Source organism: Podarcis filfolensis, assembly GCF_964270895.1.
Source record: "Podarcis filfolensis genome assembly, chromosome: 8".
Taxonomy (NCBI): domain Eukaryota; kingdom Metazoa; phylum Chordata; class Lepidosauria; order Squamata; family Lacertidae; genus Podarcis; species Podarcis filfolensis.
The window spans coordinates 54,929,074-54,946,423 of record NC_139611.1 but is presented as its reverse complement, the minus strand read 5'-3'; the positions used below and the strand labels follow the sequence as shown (position 1 = coordinate 54,946,423).

Here is a 17,350-nt window from a genome sequence, read left to right as displayed (position 1 = left end):
ACATTAGTCAATAGGGCTGTGGGTTTTGTTTTGGTTTTTTGACATGGGGCAGGGAGACAGATCCTAATATGGAGGCTTAGGGTTTTTAGCCCTTTTCCTCCCTTGCTACAGTACTGATGCAGATTGGGGCCTTCACGCTTGCAGTTTGCACTGCAAAAAAGAAAAAAAGCCCCCCTCATTTCAGTGGGATCTTGTTTGACCACAAAATTGCAGGGGGTGTGTGGGTGGGTGGGTGTGTACAATCCAAAGCAACTCCACCAAAAGAAGCAGAGGGCTTCTTAAAGTCCCCTCTACCCTCCATGTTAGGGTTCACATTAGTAGGAGCAGAGGAAGCTGCCTCATTCTGAGCCCTAGAGCATTGCTCCAACTAGCACAGCATCCTCAGCACTGACTGGCAGAGGCTGTCCAGGTTTTCAGGCAGGGACTTATTCTCAGCCCTACCTGACGATGCCATCAGCGATTGAACCTGGGACATTTTGCATGCAAAGCGGCCCTTTAGCCCACCTCTGCTCCACACTGACTGGCAGTGGCTCTTGGGGGCTCTCCAACACAGAGTCTTTCTCAGCCCTACCTGGACCTTGCACCTGGGACCTTTTGCCCTCTGGTGGCTGGTCCATTGTGGTGCATGGGGGTCCCTTGGAAGGTGGTGGACGATCCTTCCTTTGAGGTTTTTAAGCAGAGGTTGGGTGTTGTGAAGTTGTGATTCCTGCATTGCAGGGGGTTGGGCTAGATGACCCTTGGGATCCCTCCGAACTTTATCATTCTATGTTTCTAACCTTAGTGTTCCCCTAACTTGTCTGCACTCTTGTAACCAGTTGTCTCCACTCCTTGCTGGCCTCCCTGCCTCTCACGCAGCAGTCTCTAGGAACATCACCCACTGCTGCTTTTGCATGCAGAGTGTGGGCTCTGTTGCTGAGCTGTGTTCTTCCCTGACACTGCCACAGGGGAGGTGCACACAGGAGGACAAGTCTTGCCACACTCTCCAACTCCTCCTTTCATGTTTCCCTCTCCTCCTTCTCTCCCCACAGGGTTCCTCATCTTCCTTTGGTACTTGGCAAAAACCCTCCAGTCCCGCAGGTCTTCCTCCTACTTCTACAGCACAAATTCCAGCAGCATCAAGCTACAGCCAAGCAGCACCAGCATATGACCCAGTGAGGGGTCACATTCTGCTTGGATGTCCTGCCTTGCCTCCTGTGGAACCGAAGGCCTCTTCCCTACCTGCTTCGGAAATCCAGCCTTTCGGGAATCACTTTGTCCTTGCACTGCTCATAGCTGAGTGGTTGGCGGACAGGCTATTTTAAAACCTGGAACCCTCCATGCCTGTCTCTCCCCTATTTATCAGGGGTATCCTCACCTCTAACCTCCGTCTCCGTGGAAAGCGTTCATACCTGTTGAGCACATGCAAGGGAACTGTTGCAAAGAGGAAACCACATCCACAAATGGTTTAAATGCAGTATTTCTTTCTGTATATATTTATGTAATTTTTTTAAAGGGGAACTCTTTTTGTGACTCCTTTTCCTAACAAAAAAGGACCGCTCTCCTGCTCTGCCATCGGTTATGAGGCATGTCGGGGTATGTGATGGCAAAAAAAAATTGGATAGGTATTGAGAGCATGGATAAAAAAACACCCTGCAGAAATACAACGGAAACAAGTTAGAAATTATTCTGTTGCACGCCACCCCACTCTCCGAGCAGTGCTAGGTTCCAGGCACTTAACCCAGGATCCGTGTTTCCTTTACAATGGGCCACAGCGGAGACTGTGGTGTCTTTGTGATATATGGTTTATTTACACACATCTATACAATTTGAGCCCATGATGGAAGTGCTCACAGCATTAACATCCCAAAAGGATCTTGGATTCAAAAAGACAACAAACATTGCTCTCTGCCCCTCTTCTAGTTTACATCACAGCCCCCAAACTCTACTCCAGACTCTGGCATCTGTCCGTCTCACTATCTGCAAGTTGAAGAAGGAGCCCTGCCTGTTTGTTGTCTCGCACAGAGCTTCAGTCTCTTAATCTGGAAGCCTAATCTAGAAAATAGCCTGGCATATATTTTAACACATGCTGGATCCAGGCGTTAGAGGGGTCTGGTACCTCCGAACTCATAACAATACTATAATTTGCAGGGAAAGCGTTGTTTCAAAGGATTTTATTTTTAACTCTCACTAACAAAGCAGAAGTGGCCAAGCTCACTGCCAGACTTGCAAATAGGATCAAAGGCGTGGAAAACTGGAAGGAGTGAAAACCACCACTTTGGAAAAACAAATGCAAGAAGGCCACAGGACTCCTGAGTGGGCTGACTCTCTTTGGATTTTCCTGAGCATAGAGAAAGTCTAGAGTTATGGAGGAGAAAGTGTGGGACAAAAGGAGCTGAAGGAGAATGTTGCATGGACAAGGCGGAATTAAATGGATCAGAAGGGGTGCAAAATCCACATTCTGCCAAGGTGTGGACAGACCCCGAACAGTCCTTTCTCTGTGTTTATAAGAACAACTGCCCTGTGGTGTATCCAACCATACAGGCATTTTCATCCTGAAACAATAGCTGCAATAGCTCTTTCTCTCTCTCTTTTTTAAACTATAGTGTGGAAAGCTGATAAAACTCTTTTTGTAATTCAAAATGCATTTGTTAGAAATCCTTTGCGGCAGATGCTTTGCTTGACTTCACCTGGATCAAGTAACTCTTTCAAGGGTGGGGTCCCTCCGATGCATTCCTCCCTGGGGGCTGCTCTTTGAAAACACCAGCTGCTGCAGAACTAGCCCAACAACACGCCCCCCCCCTCCGCCGTTCCCTTACTGGCTGTGCCCCACCCAGAGCAAGTCCCAGCAGCACTCTCTCACCAGCTTGCAGGCTTCCTGTTCCCTTCTGGGCACAATTCAGAGAACAATAAAGCCATTTTCTTCGGGATCAGAGAGTACTGACCAAAAATAATCACCGTTCCGTGCCATTTGGCAGGATAAAGGAGGAGAGGTGGGGAAAGCAGGCATCAACTTACGTCACAGGACTCCAGAATGATCACACTTGTTTTTAGTACCAACATCACACAATATATTGGGGGGGCACCCTTCATTTGTGCTTTCTCCCAGCCTTCCCCAACCAGGTGCCCTCCAGTTGTTTTGAACTACAACTCCCATCAGCCCCAACGAGGGGCTGATGGGAGTTGTAGTCCAGAACAGCTGGAAGGCACCAGATTGGAGAAGGCTGCGTTTACCAGAATATAATGTAGTAGCCCAATAGGCTTTTCTATAAAAGTAGGCCATACATTTTGACAGCTTCATTGGGAGAGAACAGCTTCTCAACTAAGTCCCAGTACGTTTCTGAGCACAATTCAAAGTGTTGGTGCTGACCTTTAAAGCCCTAAATGGTCTCGGCCCAGTATACCTGAAGAAATGTCTCCATCCCCATCATTCTGAGGTCTTCCTCCGAGGGTCTTCTGCTGGCTCCCTCTCTGCAAGATGTGAGGTTACAGGGAACCAGGCAGAGGGCCTTCTCGGCAGATGTCAAGGAAAGAAACTACTATCTGACTTTTAGAAAACATCTGAAAGCAGCCCTGTTTAGGGAGGTTTTTAGTGTTTGATCTTTTATCGTGTTTTTGATATTCTGTTGGGAGCCGCCCAGAGTGGCTGGGGAAACCCAGTCAGATGGTGGGGGGTATAAATAATAAATTATTATTATTATTACTAAGAAAATAGAATTGAATGTATTGGTAAGGGAGACTCCAGCATGAAACAGTTGACCATTATTTATATGCTGTTGGAAAATTAGACTTGTAGTGGCAAAGCAGTCTCTACAACCAAATTTATGCCACAAAAATGTAAGCACACAGCAAACCCAATAGGCGTCTTAGGGCAAGACTCATACAGCTGCCCTGCTGGACAGTTTTGTTTTCTTTTTTAACATACAAAAATTATATTTATTGACCCATTTATAACTAGGGGCTGTGCCCCAGCTGGCACCACCTGCCAGCCCCCAGCCATTTCCCTCACAGATTGACCCACTAGATCTTCCCACCCCATTTCTGGAGCTACTTTTCTATTCTGCGCCCCCATGCACTAGCCTCACCCCCCCTTTTGTGAAACTGCACCTTGCACACAAACTACCCCATGGTAAGTTGTATCTCCCTCCCCCCTTAGAATAATAGAATTGTAAGTTGGAAGGAAACCAGAGGGTCATCTAGTCCAACTCCCTGCAATGCACAAATCCTGCCCATAGCTGTCCCTGGGTGGGCTCCAACCATCAACCTTCTGGTTAACAGTGACCCATTGCACCAGCAACCAAGCATCCTTTTCACCTTCTGCCCAGTTTTGAAGGCACCACCTCTCCTGTTCTTTTGTCCATGCTTTCATCTTCAACCCCATTTCCATGCCTCCTACTCCTTTTTAGCCCTCTTCGAGCCCTCAATTCCCATTACTTTTCTCAACTCTTCCTTGCACACAGACCCTCCCCCCTCATTCCCATGCTTCTTTTTCTCCAATTCCACAGCCCCTTTTTTCACGCTCACCAATTCTCCCATGCTGATACATGCTACTGTATCTTTAAGACAAATAGACTCTTAAGAGCAAGCTTATTAGTGTGTTCAATTACAGAAGGTTAAGTTCAGTTAGATGACTGGTGTACACCTATGGATGCTTGGTTGTTAAAAAAAGAAAAGTATTAACAACTGTTTTGATTGTTTATGGATTTTTTTTTCACACAAAAAACTAACAAGTTGGTAAGACACTGGGTATCTGAAAGGGACCATTAGGGCCAGCAAACCATACAGGTCCATACAGTTTCATAAGGGTTATTCAAAGTGTGTACAATGAACGACTCCTAAATAAGCAGGACCAGCCTGTTGTACGACAGTGCAGAAGGCAAGAGGAGCTATTGCCCCTGTTAGCACCTTGTATGAGAGGCTGCCGAGACTCAATAAAGCTATCCACCTGGACGATTCCTTGACAAAAGTCTACTTTGTTGTGTCAGTTTCTCTGAAAGAACCAAAGACCATAATCACTAACCACTTAGTGTGAAAAGCGAGTTGTGTTTCCCGTGGTGTAAAAGAAAGAGTAGAAGTGATATGTGGGTTAATTGTGGCAGGTCTTATGGTAAAATAGATAATGTAGCTAATTGAGGAGAACGTGGAAAATCCTGGTCCAAAATGATGGTACAACTGGACATAGCCATCAGCACATACTGTATGGTAGACAGCCCCAAGCAAACAGCACGCCCAGCAGCAGTCTTTGGATTGGGAAGGCTCCCTGTGTCCTAGTTTAAGAAGCATCAAGTGCCACCCTTGGCCCTCTTTCAGCACAGATTCCAGCAGGGGATGAGCTCAAGCTCAATTCTCAGGCTGCCATGTTGCTCCAGGAGTCACATCTGTGCTCTAACCTTGCGTTGCTGCAGCACTGCACATGCATAGCAAATGATGGGGAGAAACTAGGCAACCTGATGGCTCCCCACACCACCTGTATTTGCCCCGCTCCCCTTTCAGACATTAATGGAGCAACGTGCCAGGATCAAAGGACAGGCTCCCATGCTGCTGTTACAGCGCATAAGCCAGGCTGCAACGTCCAAAGGTTGGGTGTGTTTGTGAGATCTGCTTTCACTTGCATTACAATACTGCAGGGCCTATGCAGCCCTTACTTGTTGGATTACGACACCCAGCAGCCCCAGCCAGCATCACCGATGGTCAGGAAGGCTGATAGTCATGGTCCCAACAACATATGGGGACGCAGGTTGATGCTAATTGGATGGAGGGTAGCATATACATGGATCAAATAAATACGATGGTAAAATCACAAAATACCTGGTAGTGGCTTATCTACATAATGAACTGGTCAAAAGATGATGCTGATTGATTTAAACCATGCTGTCTCATTTAACCTTAAGCTAGGAATGTCTCATTACCTTTCACCGCAAGCCTGTTGGAGCAACCTCTCTTGCTATGTTAAGCTAGAAGGCATCTGGGTCCCTGGAGCTCCCTTCTTGGCCCTGCAGCCTCCTGCCACCCAGGAGATAGTCACACAGTAGCATCTCAACCCAAAGAAGTTCCTTCACTGCTTGCTTTGTGTGTGAAATGGGGCAGCAGAGCTGAGAACAAAACAGTTCCATCATACATCGTATCTCTCACTTCTAAACTGACTCCCAGAGTAAAGCAAGCTAGTGAGTGAGACACCACATCTATCTGCAATTGTATTTATTTGGAATTCTGCTGCTGCCGCCATTTGTTTTTACAACTTGCTCATTTCTTCATGGCTTTTGCAACAGCAATCAAAATGATGACGACAGCAATACTTGCTGAAACCACTGCACCAGGGATCCACAGCTGCATTCCTGAGGAGAGGAAAGAGAAAGTCAGGCAGGTTAGTGTAACTGAGAATGGGGGCTGTGGCAAGAGAGAATGACCAAGACTGGCTGGGGATAATGGGAGATGGAGTCCAGCAGGGGCCTAAGGCTGAACACCAGTGGCCCAGATCAACCTTCCCCAAACTGGTGGTGCCTTCCAGATGTTTCAGACTACAACTCCCATCACCCCTGACCATTGACTGTGCCAGCTAGGACTGAGTGGAACTGTGGTCCAAAGTATCTGGAGGGCACCAGGTTGGGAAAGGCTGGTCTGGGCCGTTCATGACCTGATCCAGGAAAATAGGTACATACTCCAGATGAGCTGTTGGTCCTCAGCATCCCGCACTTCCAAGTGTGATGAGGCCAGGAAACGGATGGGACCATAGGAGATGATCTTCTGGTAGTCATCAGCCAGCTCCCTCTTGCTTCTTTGCTTGCTGGGACATTGCTGCAGTCAAGATCAAGAGGGAAAAGGCATGAGTCTTACTCCACTGCTGAATGTGTACAAAGATGCATCATCTTATATAACACAGAATTATAGCTACATAATGAGCCATTTCTGCAAGCCCATCAACCTGTTGTTTTCAATTTAAATAAATTAAAATGGATCTCCTCTTCCCTCCCAAGAGCCACAAGGAAGGATACAATACATAAGCATCTTATTTGACCTTTTGCAACAAGTTTCAACAAGTTTCACAATATTTTGCTAAATTATATTAAAAAATTTTTATCTACTTTAGCATACACCTCTGCTGCATCAGTGGCACATCCTTGTAGCTGTTTGGTCACTACTGTACTGGGCACCAACAGCAGCTTCATAGCTTACAGATTTATTTTAAATTTCCAGTCACTGGTAAGCAAATCTCTCACCTCTAGCAGCCTCACCCTTGCCAGTGGGTTTGCTTCTACCCACTAAGCAAGCAGCAGCCTCATGGCTAAGTGCATTTCAGAATTTCCAACCACTCTGTCTCACCTTTGCACCAGCAACCCCACCCTGACAATGGTTTGCTATACTTCTATATACAGCTGCAGCAGCAACCACCAGCTAGTATATATTTTTTACAATACCTCATCTTTAAGAGTTGCACCCTTATATGCATATATTTTTTGCTATACTTCTGGGCATTAGCTGCAGCCTAGTGGACAAATGTTTGTTTTTAATTCCCCAACGACTAGATCTCTCAAATTTAGTATGCCACCAGCAATTATTCCTTTAATATCAAAATTGTGTAGTCAGACCACAACCCCTGCAATACAGGATTATTACTCGCTTGCTGTACTTTTATATACCGAGCATAGCAGCAGCCTAGCAGATTACACAGTTCTATTTTTAAATTACAGTGTCTCAAGTTTAGTACACCAGTAGCAATACCCTTATTCCAGTTTACAATCCTTTGTTTTGCTCTTCTACATTTCTTTGGTGTGATTGTACACACAAAAACACACATACCCATCATTATAAAAGAGAGGCACTCATTATAAAACGATTTCACTGGTGGCGGGGGGGGGGGAGCCTTCCATTGACTAAGGAATATATTTTTCAGCACAAGGATGGGGAAGGTCAATGGGATCCTGCTAGCATCTGAGGATACATGCAAGCCCAGGAGCACCACAGTGGTGACCTACACCCTACAGAGATGCAGAAGAGTGCCCAATATCCTAAAGACACAGAGAGAGAGGTTACCTTGGCGCAGGGCTCTTTGTTCTCCGGTACACAAAGGCGCACTTGGCAGTGCAGGAACACCTCCTGGAAGTTTTTGAACTGGAACATCTGAAAGCTAAACTTTGCCACAGTGCTGTTACCAACGGCATTGAGGAAAGTCAGCGTCTTGTCGTGCGGGCACCTGGAAGAGACCAAGCACAAGCTTAAATGCCCAGGCTCCCAACTTAACCCAGGCTGTAAGCATTCAGTCCTGGAACACAATTTTTTTAAAAAAGTGCATTTGATAATGTGCAAGTGCCTTTCACCCCACTGGTAACCACAGGCAGTTTTAGGAGCATCGTTGGTCATACCCTGCATTGGCAAGGCTCATTTGACAACGGTGAGAAACTGAGCCTCCAGTGTCATCGGCTCTGTCCAGTGGAACTCTCTGCCAATGGAGATTCAATAGGCGCTTTCTGTGCCAGCTTTTATTTTTATTTTTTATAAATGATTTTTATTGGTTTTACATATAATCACATTACATAACATCGTATCCTCTTGTTTTATCTCTTTGGATCGACTGAGCCTAACAACTTCCCTCCCTCCATCTGATGGTTTACAAAATTAAACTTTACATCTTTACATTTTGCTTTAATTCCTATCCTTGTTGTATCATTACCTAAAATATTATATTACTCATCCTGAATAGGTAGCAATTTCACCTTACAAATCCTCAGATAATTCTGTGCCAGCTTTTGAATGGCTGCCGGAAACATTTTCCCCCCACCAGGCCTATGCAGGCAGTTAAGAATACATCTTTACCCAATAGTTAACTGATGCCTGCTTTTAATTTTTTTTATTGTATGGTTTTATGTTTTCATTGCTGTAAACCATTTTGATATTCTTGTTTATGATATAGTGGTATGAAAATATATTTTTTATAAATAAATAATGGGGGGGGGAGTTTACTTGTAAAGCCCGCAACTCACTTGCAGAGGCTTTGCAACCCACAGGTTGGGGAAAGCGGATATACAGGATCAAACCCCTCAACAAATGCCATGCCAGACTCTCACCCCTTCATGATCAGGAAGTGCTTTGTGCTGTCCAGTGGGTCACCTGTCGGAGTGCCCCAGCAGTCCTCCATGCCGAGGAAGAAGTACTTCGCCTGATCCTGCCCTTCTATTTTCACGAGGATGTAGAGCATGTCTGTTACGAGGAACGTCAGTTGTGACTTCTTGGGATAGGCACGCACATAGCTGGCATTTTCATACAGCTGCATGTTGACTCTGAAGTCCCCTTCCTTGACCGTAAACTGGACAATCCTAGGAAAAGAGGCAGCCACACACAAACCCCGCCAGAGTCAGTCAGGGATTCACATGGACAAACCTAACCCACCTGCCCATGTTTATCCGCTCTCCCACAATCACCACCTTTCCCCACCCAATTCTGGAGTCCCAGGACAAGATACAAGGAAGTTAAATAAGTATATCTAATAGCAAACTCAGGTGATGAATGCCGGAAGAAGCGAAGACAAAATGAGAAGAGGGAGATTCCAGCATGCCTAGGGAGAACCCATTTTCAGAAGTACCAAATCAGACTATTGGTCCATCTAACTGGCCCACTTCCAGACCGGATTATCACAATAATCTCCATGTGGGACTGCCCTTGAAGACTGCTTGGAAACTTCAACTAGTCCAAAATTCAGAGGCCAGATTACAACTGGGGTTCCATTTAGATCTCATATAATCTGGTACACTGGCTTGCAGGCCAAATTCAACATCAGTTTAAAGCCCTAAACAACTCATGTCCCAAATACCTGAAAGACCCCCTCCTTCCCTATAGACCCCCTCAGGCATTAAGATCCAATTCAGTTCCAGCAGGATTTAAAATACCATCATGAAAATTCAAAGCATTTTAGTATGATTTTCTAATATACACATATGGAATTGTGTCTCATATACACATTGTTTTCGAAAACATTTTCTCATTATGTATTTTTGTTTCATATTTTCACCTTCCATTTCTACGCGCACTTTACCCTAGTGCATGCATTTTTGTACACATTACTCGGCTGGAGAACTGCATTGCAAAATTCGGAGAAGTGTGAATTTTGGGGGACAGCTGTGCTTTGGTTTGCGTCTTGCTTCAGGAAGTGAAAATTAGATGGGTTTGCCTTTAAACTGAACCAAAGTTCTCCCCCACCCCCCTTGGCCAGCCCTGCAGCACATGCCACAATGGAGCAAGGATGGGGGAACAGGCCAAATGCTGTGGCCATCAGAGGAAAGCCCCTGGCCAGAGTCATCACAACAACAACTACAACAACAACCACCTACTTGTCCACAGGCCTGAGTCCGTAGCCCAGACCAACCACCTGCTTGGAGGCATAGATGCAGGAGAAGTGCAAGCGGATCTGGACGCTCCTGGTGATGATACTCTGGTCGTTGTCACTGCCAGACTCAATCACATTGGCATAGGACACATGAGTCTCATTGATCTGAAAATGGACCAGAAACTGGATTAGGGGGTTCAAAACCACATGTGGATAAAGAGGGCAACAATATAAAATCTGGCCACAGTACTTCATGCACTGGTTACTTCAAGATTGAATTTCTGTAATGTAATGGATGGGAGGAGGAAGAGGGAAAAGAACATGAAGAAGAAAAGAAGGAGGAGGAAGGCTATCAATGGCAGTGAGCATGTCTATATATTTTTTGTGAAATTGCTCCAGATTTGTATATGAAATAAAAATAAGTAGTTGCACACTTGTGTGGATCTTCTTCTTTACGAACTGCTCCAGAGCACTTACATTAGTGGTGGAGCCACAGGTGGTGTGGTTCTCCCCAGTCAGCTTTGCACCAAAGTAACTGACTCCGTCTTGCCATTGCTCGGACACCAGGCAGGTACGGCTACTCAGGTGGAGAGAGGCCAGGGGGATCCTCAGCATTTCAAATGCTTCCTTCCTCACCAGCATCCTCATGAACTCTTCCATGCATTCCAGTTTCACCACCATTTCTGGGGGAGAAAATCCATCAATTAGAGCAAGTGGGGAACCTCCCTACCTCTGAGCAGTGCATGCAGTGGTGGATGGGTGCTTGTGGGTGCATGCCAGTGGGCGTGACCCGTGCTGGCAATAGGAGGGGCCATTAAGACCCCATCCACACTATACATTTAAACCAGTATAATACCACTTTAATCCTAATGGCTTCCCCCAGAGAATCATGGGAACTGTAGTTGTTCGGAGCTAAAATTCTCAGAGTGGTTTAACGGTAAATCCCTTTTTGCAGGGAACTATGGGAATTGTACCTCTCTGAGGGGAATATGGTGTCTCCTAACAACTCTCAGCACCCTAAACAAACAACAATTCCCAGAATTCTTTGGGTGAAAGTGGTTCAAAGTGATATGAAACCATGGTGTGCTTTAATTTTATAGTGCAGATGGGGCCTAAAACACACACACACACACACACACACACACACACACACACACACACAATTTTCTGTTTTATCAGGTTGCTAGGGTGGGAGGTTAAGCACTCCACTCCTTCACAGACAATTCCAATGCAGCCCAAATTGCTGTCCTGTTGCTGCAGGGAACTATCTAGAGTAGCAGGGCTCTATATGTGCACATCTGTGGGCTGAAAATGTTTGGGTGCGTGAAAGAGTGTGGACAGAGCCCTGTCCTATTGCAGCTCTGGCCCCGCCCACTACTGGCATGTGGCCCCACAGAAGTCTGGTCTTAAGCGACCGTGGCCCTCAGGCTGAAAAAGGTTCACCACCTCTGCTTCAGAAATACCCCAGAATCCTTCGTAATGTAAAATATGATTTGGCAGATCCTTCAGGGGTTTTTTTTGGCAAAGTGCTGTGAAAGGAAGGAACTTTGAAAGCCTGCCTCAGAAGGCAGTGGACTCTCCTTCACTGGAAGCTTTTAAACAGAGGTTGGGTGGCCATCTGTCAGGGATTCTCTAGTTGCAATTCCTGCGCTGCAGGGGGTTGGACTAGATTGCCCTTGGAACCCCTTCCAACTCTACCATTCTATAATTGGGACCAACCACACCCAGGGATGCAAGGGGGACGGGGAGAGAAAGACATACACTTCCCCACAGCACAGCAGACCTGTGTTACCTTTACAGCGCAAGCCAGTGAACCCTGGCTTACAAGAGCAGCTGGCATTGTTCCCAGCTGCAGTGCAGTCTCCCTGGTTCCAGCATGGGTTTGGGAAGCAAGGCTCTCCCAGATTCCTCCGAGGACGTGAGGCAGCTTCTCCTCTTGCACTGGGAAGCTCCGTCAGATGACCTACAGCAGAGGAAAGCCGTCATTCTGTTGGCCAGTGGAGGGGTGGGAGGTCAGGTACCCTACTTTACGGAGGACAGTCCTCAATTGGATGGGCTGCCCAGTCCCAAGTCTGGTCCTGAATGGGGTAACTGTGCCCCTGAAGGAGCAGGTGCACAGCCTGGGAGTAATTTTGGACTCATAGCTGTCCGTGGAGGTGCAGGTCAATTCTGTGTTCTGGTACACAGGCTGACAGGGCCATCTTAAGCATATTCGGTGCCGTGGTTCAAAGATCCCTCTGGTGCCCCCCCCCTTTCCCAGAGTTGTCGACCTTTCCCCAAGCCTCTGTGGGGATCACTCTCCTCCCACGGAGGCTTGGGAAGGAAGCTGCATGCCTGCCAGCCATATAGTTGGTGGGGCGCAGCTTCCATCCTAAACCTCTACGGGGATCGCTCACCTCCAGCGGAGGCTTGGGAGGCAAGCTGCATGCCCACCAGCCATATGGTTGATGGGGTACATTTGGCAAACTGTAAACTCAGTTTTCAATGACACTTCTATGGCCATCTTATCTATTGCCCTGATGACGTTCCATCAGCCTCTTTGTTTTCCAGGAAGGCCATCAGGAAACTTACTGTGATAAGTTGTCTCAGTAGCAGGCAGGAGGAGTACCAGAACTAGGAGCAACAAGCACTTCATGGCCACTTTCTGTGGGGCAAAGAGAGAGAGAGAAACCTTGGAGTCATAGGCGATATTGCGAATATGTCAACCCAGTGTGCAGTGACCTTGGGGTGGGGGAGCAAATCCCATGCTAGAAATCATTAGAAAAAATGAATTGAAAATAAAACTGCCAGTATCATACTGCCCTTATGCAAATATATGGTGCAACTGCATTTGGAATATTTTGTGCGGTTCTGGACGTCTCGCCTCAAAATGGATATTGTGTAGTTGTGAAAGGTTTAGAAGGCAGCCCTGTTTAGGGAAGTTTTTAATGTTTGAAGTTTTATTCTGTTTTTAGTGTTCTGTTGGGAGCCGCCCAGAGTCAGGGGCATAGCAAGGGGGGTGCAGTAGAGTGTCCCACTGAGGGGGGTGACAAAATGGTGGGCAGCACTCACCGCGGGGCCTGCAGCACACCCAAGCCACATGTCTCTCCGAGGAGAGGTGGCTTGGGCGCCCACAGGCTCCGCACTGCCCCAAACGGTCCACCCGCCACCTCACCCTCAGCGGTAGGGCGGCTGAGTGGGAAGAGGCAGGCAGACTCCTTGGAAGCCCAGCGGTGCCCTCGTGGGCAGCTGGCCCAGTCCCTGGGTGCAGGTCAAGCGCGCCACCCCAGGCGCCTGATCGGCTTGCTCCGCCACTGCCCAGAGTGGCTAGGGAAACCCAGCCAGATGGGTGGGCTTTAAATAATAAAATTATTATTATTATTATTAAGAAAAGGGCAAACCAAATGGAGCAACTCCCCTATGAAGACAGGCTGCAACATATGGGACTTAGTTTAGAGTAAAGGTGAGGAAGAGGCAACATGATAGAAGGGTATAAAATTATGCATAGCATTGAGAAAGTGGACAGAGAAATATTTATCTCCCTCTCTTATAGCACTGGAACTCAGGCACACCGATGAACCTGAATGTTGAAAGATTCAGGACAGATAAAAGAAAGGACTTGTTCATGCAGTGCAGAGTTAAACCCTGGAATGCTACACCTTGATGGGGCTTGTTGCATTTTTAAGGTTGGCTGTTATCATGCTGAACAGGTGTGAGCAGAAGGATTAAAAAAAACATTGGCTAATTTTAAAGTCAGCCAATGACCAGGGAAGATGATTGCAGTCCAACGAGGTCTGGGGTACTGAAGTTGAAGATGGAAGGGCTGTTCAGTGTGGTAGAAAGTCTGGTTCAAAAATAAGGAATCCTAAGGAGGAAAGTATGGATGGAGGGGGGGGTCTTGAAATAGCCAACCAGCTGTGAGCATCAGGACCCGAGCAGGTACTCAGGTCAAGAGTCTTCCCCTCTATGGTTAGATATATGCATTTCTATTTAAAATATAGTAAATATTTCTAAATTTGAAAACATTATGGAATTCTATGTCCCCTTTTGTCCCCATTCTGATGACACCTCTCTTGGTTTGGCAATGTGTGCATGCCCCCCCCCAAAAAATCTACCCACCAGCAAACTGCAGCAGCTTGTTGTAGCAATTGTGATGTGCAGTGCTAGGTGCTGTATGATTTCAATGGCACTTTATCTATGCTTCTATTTCTCGTACATTGCATTTTATTGCATTCAGTATAATTTATAACACAATATATAAGGAATAAAGGAGACACATTAAAATACTATTAAAAAATGAATATGCTATGGATGTGCCATCTTCCATCTTCAACCACAAATCCAAAGACACCATGCAGATAACCTGAATGAAGCTAGGGGAAGACAGTTTGGGAACCACCGGGAAATATTAAGAGGTCGGGAGTGGGAAGCAATGGAGGAGCTCTCCAGTACTGAGGGGCTGTAGAGTTGGAGAAAGTTCCACACAGGTACCAGAATATTTCTTTTTTAGATCAGGAAACCAAAATAGCATTGAGGGATAGATGGGAGGATGTCTTAATGGTAGCAAGAAAGAATTGTAGTAAATAATACAATAGGGTTATCCACAGAACTGGTTCTGCAATTATTATTTTTAAAAATAAATGATTAACCAAGCAGTTAAACTTCCACAGTCTCCTTCATATTATAAAGGGGGAAACAGACTGTTTTGCCTAGCAGTGAATGGAACCTTTACCCAATTGTTTGCAAAATTAGCAACTTCAGAGAACTTGAGGTTCTAGCTTAGATATGATTGCCAGCTTTTTTTTGCAGGTCAGATACCTATGCCTTTAAGAGCTGCATCTCACAGGCAGATGTTGGGTGGATCTAACTTTCTCAACTAAAATGTGTTTCAGGCACCTGTTAAGGCATAGGATCCCTGACTGGGGGGGTGGAAAATTGCAAGCAGACATGGGAACAATTATATTCAACATTTAGAATGTCAGTTTCCAAAATTGTATCACCCTGGCATACTTTGGGGGGAAACAAATAGCTATCAGTATCACCATTTAAACACCAGCATCTCAAAGACAATTACCAAGCCTTTTAACTGCTCATTGCTTGGGAATACATATTAGGGTTGTCATATGTCCAGAATTTCCCAGACATAGCTGGAATAAGGCAGTCAGAAGCAGTGTCCAGGTGGAAACCACTGAAACGTCTGGGAAAATCTGGACGTATGGCAACCCATGTCAGAAGTCAACAACTTTGTCCCCCCCCCAAAAAAAAAACACTCAACAAACTCACATTTTGAAATACAGCAACTCTCATATATATTTATATAACATTGCCTTCTAACACTGCAACTTGAGAGAGAAGAAAAGAGAATTGGGACTTTTTTCCAAAGGGAGCACTTGAACACAGAGATAGGATACTGCCAAAACTAGTTAGAGCTCTGTGCATTCAGCCTAAAATGACAAAACAATGATAATACAACACATCCCTTTCCAAAGCTTTTAAGGGTACAAGCCATTGCACACTTACTTGGAAGTAGGCCCCTTTGGCTAGAGACGGATAAAGGAGACCAAGCTGCATCCACAACTTCGCTGCTCAGTCTCTTACTCGCTTCAGCCAGCTTCTTGCAACCTCGCAGCTCCTCCTCAGCTGCCACACAGACCTCCCTTACACCCACCCAGCTCCTTATATTATCTCTCAGCAGCTGACCCTCTTCCTATCCCACCAAGGCTTCCCTAGGGATTGTTTTTGTGCCATTTCGAGGTCTTCTCATTGCAGCTGTCAACAGAAAGTTTCATCTTCCTGCTTTTAATTTCAGGTCTCCATCAACCGTCACCCAAGGTCCAAAACAACTGTCCGGTTTTGCTCTTTATGTTATTTAATTATTTTCTGCTACTCATTTTGAGAATTATTGGTATCCTTCATCTCCTCAACTATGCTTTGAAAAAAGTGCTTTCTTTGTGGGGGAGGGTGTTCCAGATGTTCCTCATAACGATCATTGAATGGAAACGTTGCAGGTGTTTAACTACATCTCTGCTTTTATATCTAAAGGGCAGAAGCAGACACAGATAAGATTTCTGCATGAGTTTTCCTCCCCAAAGCAGTCAGAGAAATCTCACGCTTGTACTGAACTGGGGGAAGAGGCAAGAGAAAGGTCCCTCATGAAACTGACTCCAAGAGCAGCAGTTGCCCATTATCTTTATTAAGACCAACTGGAAATCTCAAAACAGTTAGTTACCTTTCATTCTGCACACCTGTGGTCCCCAGTAAATGGTATTCAGTAGCAGATGAGGCTGATGGAAGTTCCACAGGGCTGTGGTTCAGTAGTAGAGCACATGGCCACTGGGAGGAGTGCAGAAAGAAGATTTGTGTAGGAAAGGGGCGTAGGAAGGGGGCGGACAGCCCCAGGTGTCATCCCAGAGGGGGGTGACAAAATGCCCCCTAGGTGGATCCCTGCTGTGCCAATCGCCCCCCTGGTGGATCACCACCACGCCGATAGGCCCCCTGGGTGGATCGCTGCAGTGCCCCCATGCCCAGATCGCCCCGCCCCTGCTGCTCCGGGTGCCGGAACAGCAAGCTACACCCCTGTGTGTATCTGTAGCCTTCATCTGCCCCAGCTGCAGCAAAACATCTCTCTCCTGCAACTGTCCAACTGCTTGACCTCACCCGCAAAGGCACACTCCTCCATTGTCTCCCAGGACAGATAGATGCCAACCATTCCATGTTTTGCATGTAGCAAGACCCAGGTTCAACCCCTGATTCCCTGGCACCTCCAGACAGACATGGGAACATCTCCTGCCTGGTATCCTGGTATTCAGTGCTAGTCCTACTACTCAGAGTAGTTCCATTGAGATCAATGGACATGACTAATTTGGGTTCATTACTTTCAGTGGGTCTACTTTGCATAGGACTTAGTTGAATACCAGCCACACTCTTCAGCTTCATTGTGGCTTCTGTTTTCTAATTGGATGGAAGCTGGTTTGAGGGGAAGCAAATAAAACAGGAGTGTTTCTCAAGAAGCTGGAGGATACCAGTGGACTGTGGCTAACGTCACTAGTACTCGGCTTCAAACACCAGAGGTGGGAG

General features: G+C 46.3%; 2 protein-coding genes across 10 annotated transcripts in view; one reads left to right on the top strand and one right to left on the bottom strand.

The window, feature by feature from the left end:
• ADGRG1 (adhesion G protein-coupled receptor G1) overlaps positions 1 to 4,942 on the top strand; it is a 41,775-nt gene extending 36,833 nt beyond the window's left edge. For all 9 annotated transcript variants that reach the window (XM_083625207.1, XM_083625210.1, XM_083625209.1 and 6 more), the window contains one exon: positions 1,029 to 4,942. In XM_083625207.1, coding sequence (XP_083481333.1) covers positions 1,029 to 1,147 — 119 coding nt within the window. In that variant the 3' untranslated portion in view covers positions 1,148 to 4,942. The remainder of the gene's footprint in view (positions 1 to 1,028) is intronic.
• Positions 4,943 to 6,157: 1,215 nt separating this feature from the next.
• Positions 6,158 to 16,204, bottom strand: LOC310767807 (uromodulin-like). The gene is made up of 9 exons (XM_083625290.1): positions 15,794 to 16,204; positions 12,866 to 12,938; positions 12,087 to 12,257; positions 10,772 to 10,977; positions 10,299 to 10,459; positions 9,039 to 9,287; positions 8,008 to 8,167; positions 6,636 to 6,771; positions 6,158 to 6,311 (listed from the first exon to the last, which is right to left on the bottom strand). The coding sequence occupies exons 1-9, from the start codon at positions 15,842 to 15,844 to the stop codon at positions 6,220 to 6,222; spliced, it is 1,299 nt and encodes a 432-aa protein (XP_083481416.1). The 5' UTR covers positions 15,845 to 16,204; the 3' UTR covers positions 6,158 to 6,219.
• Between the last annotated feature and the right edge of the window lie 1,146 nt (positions 16,205 to 17,350).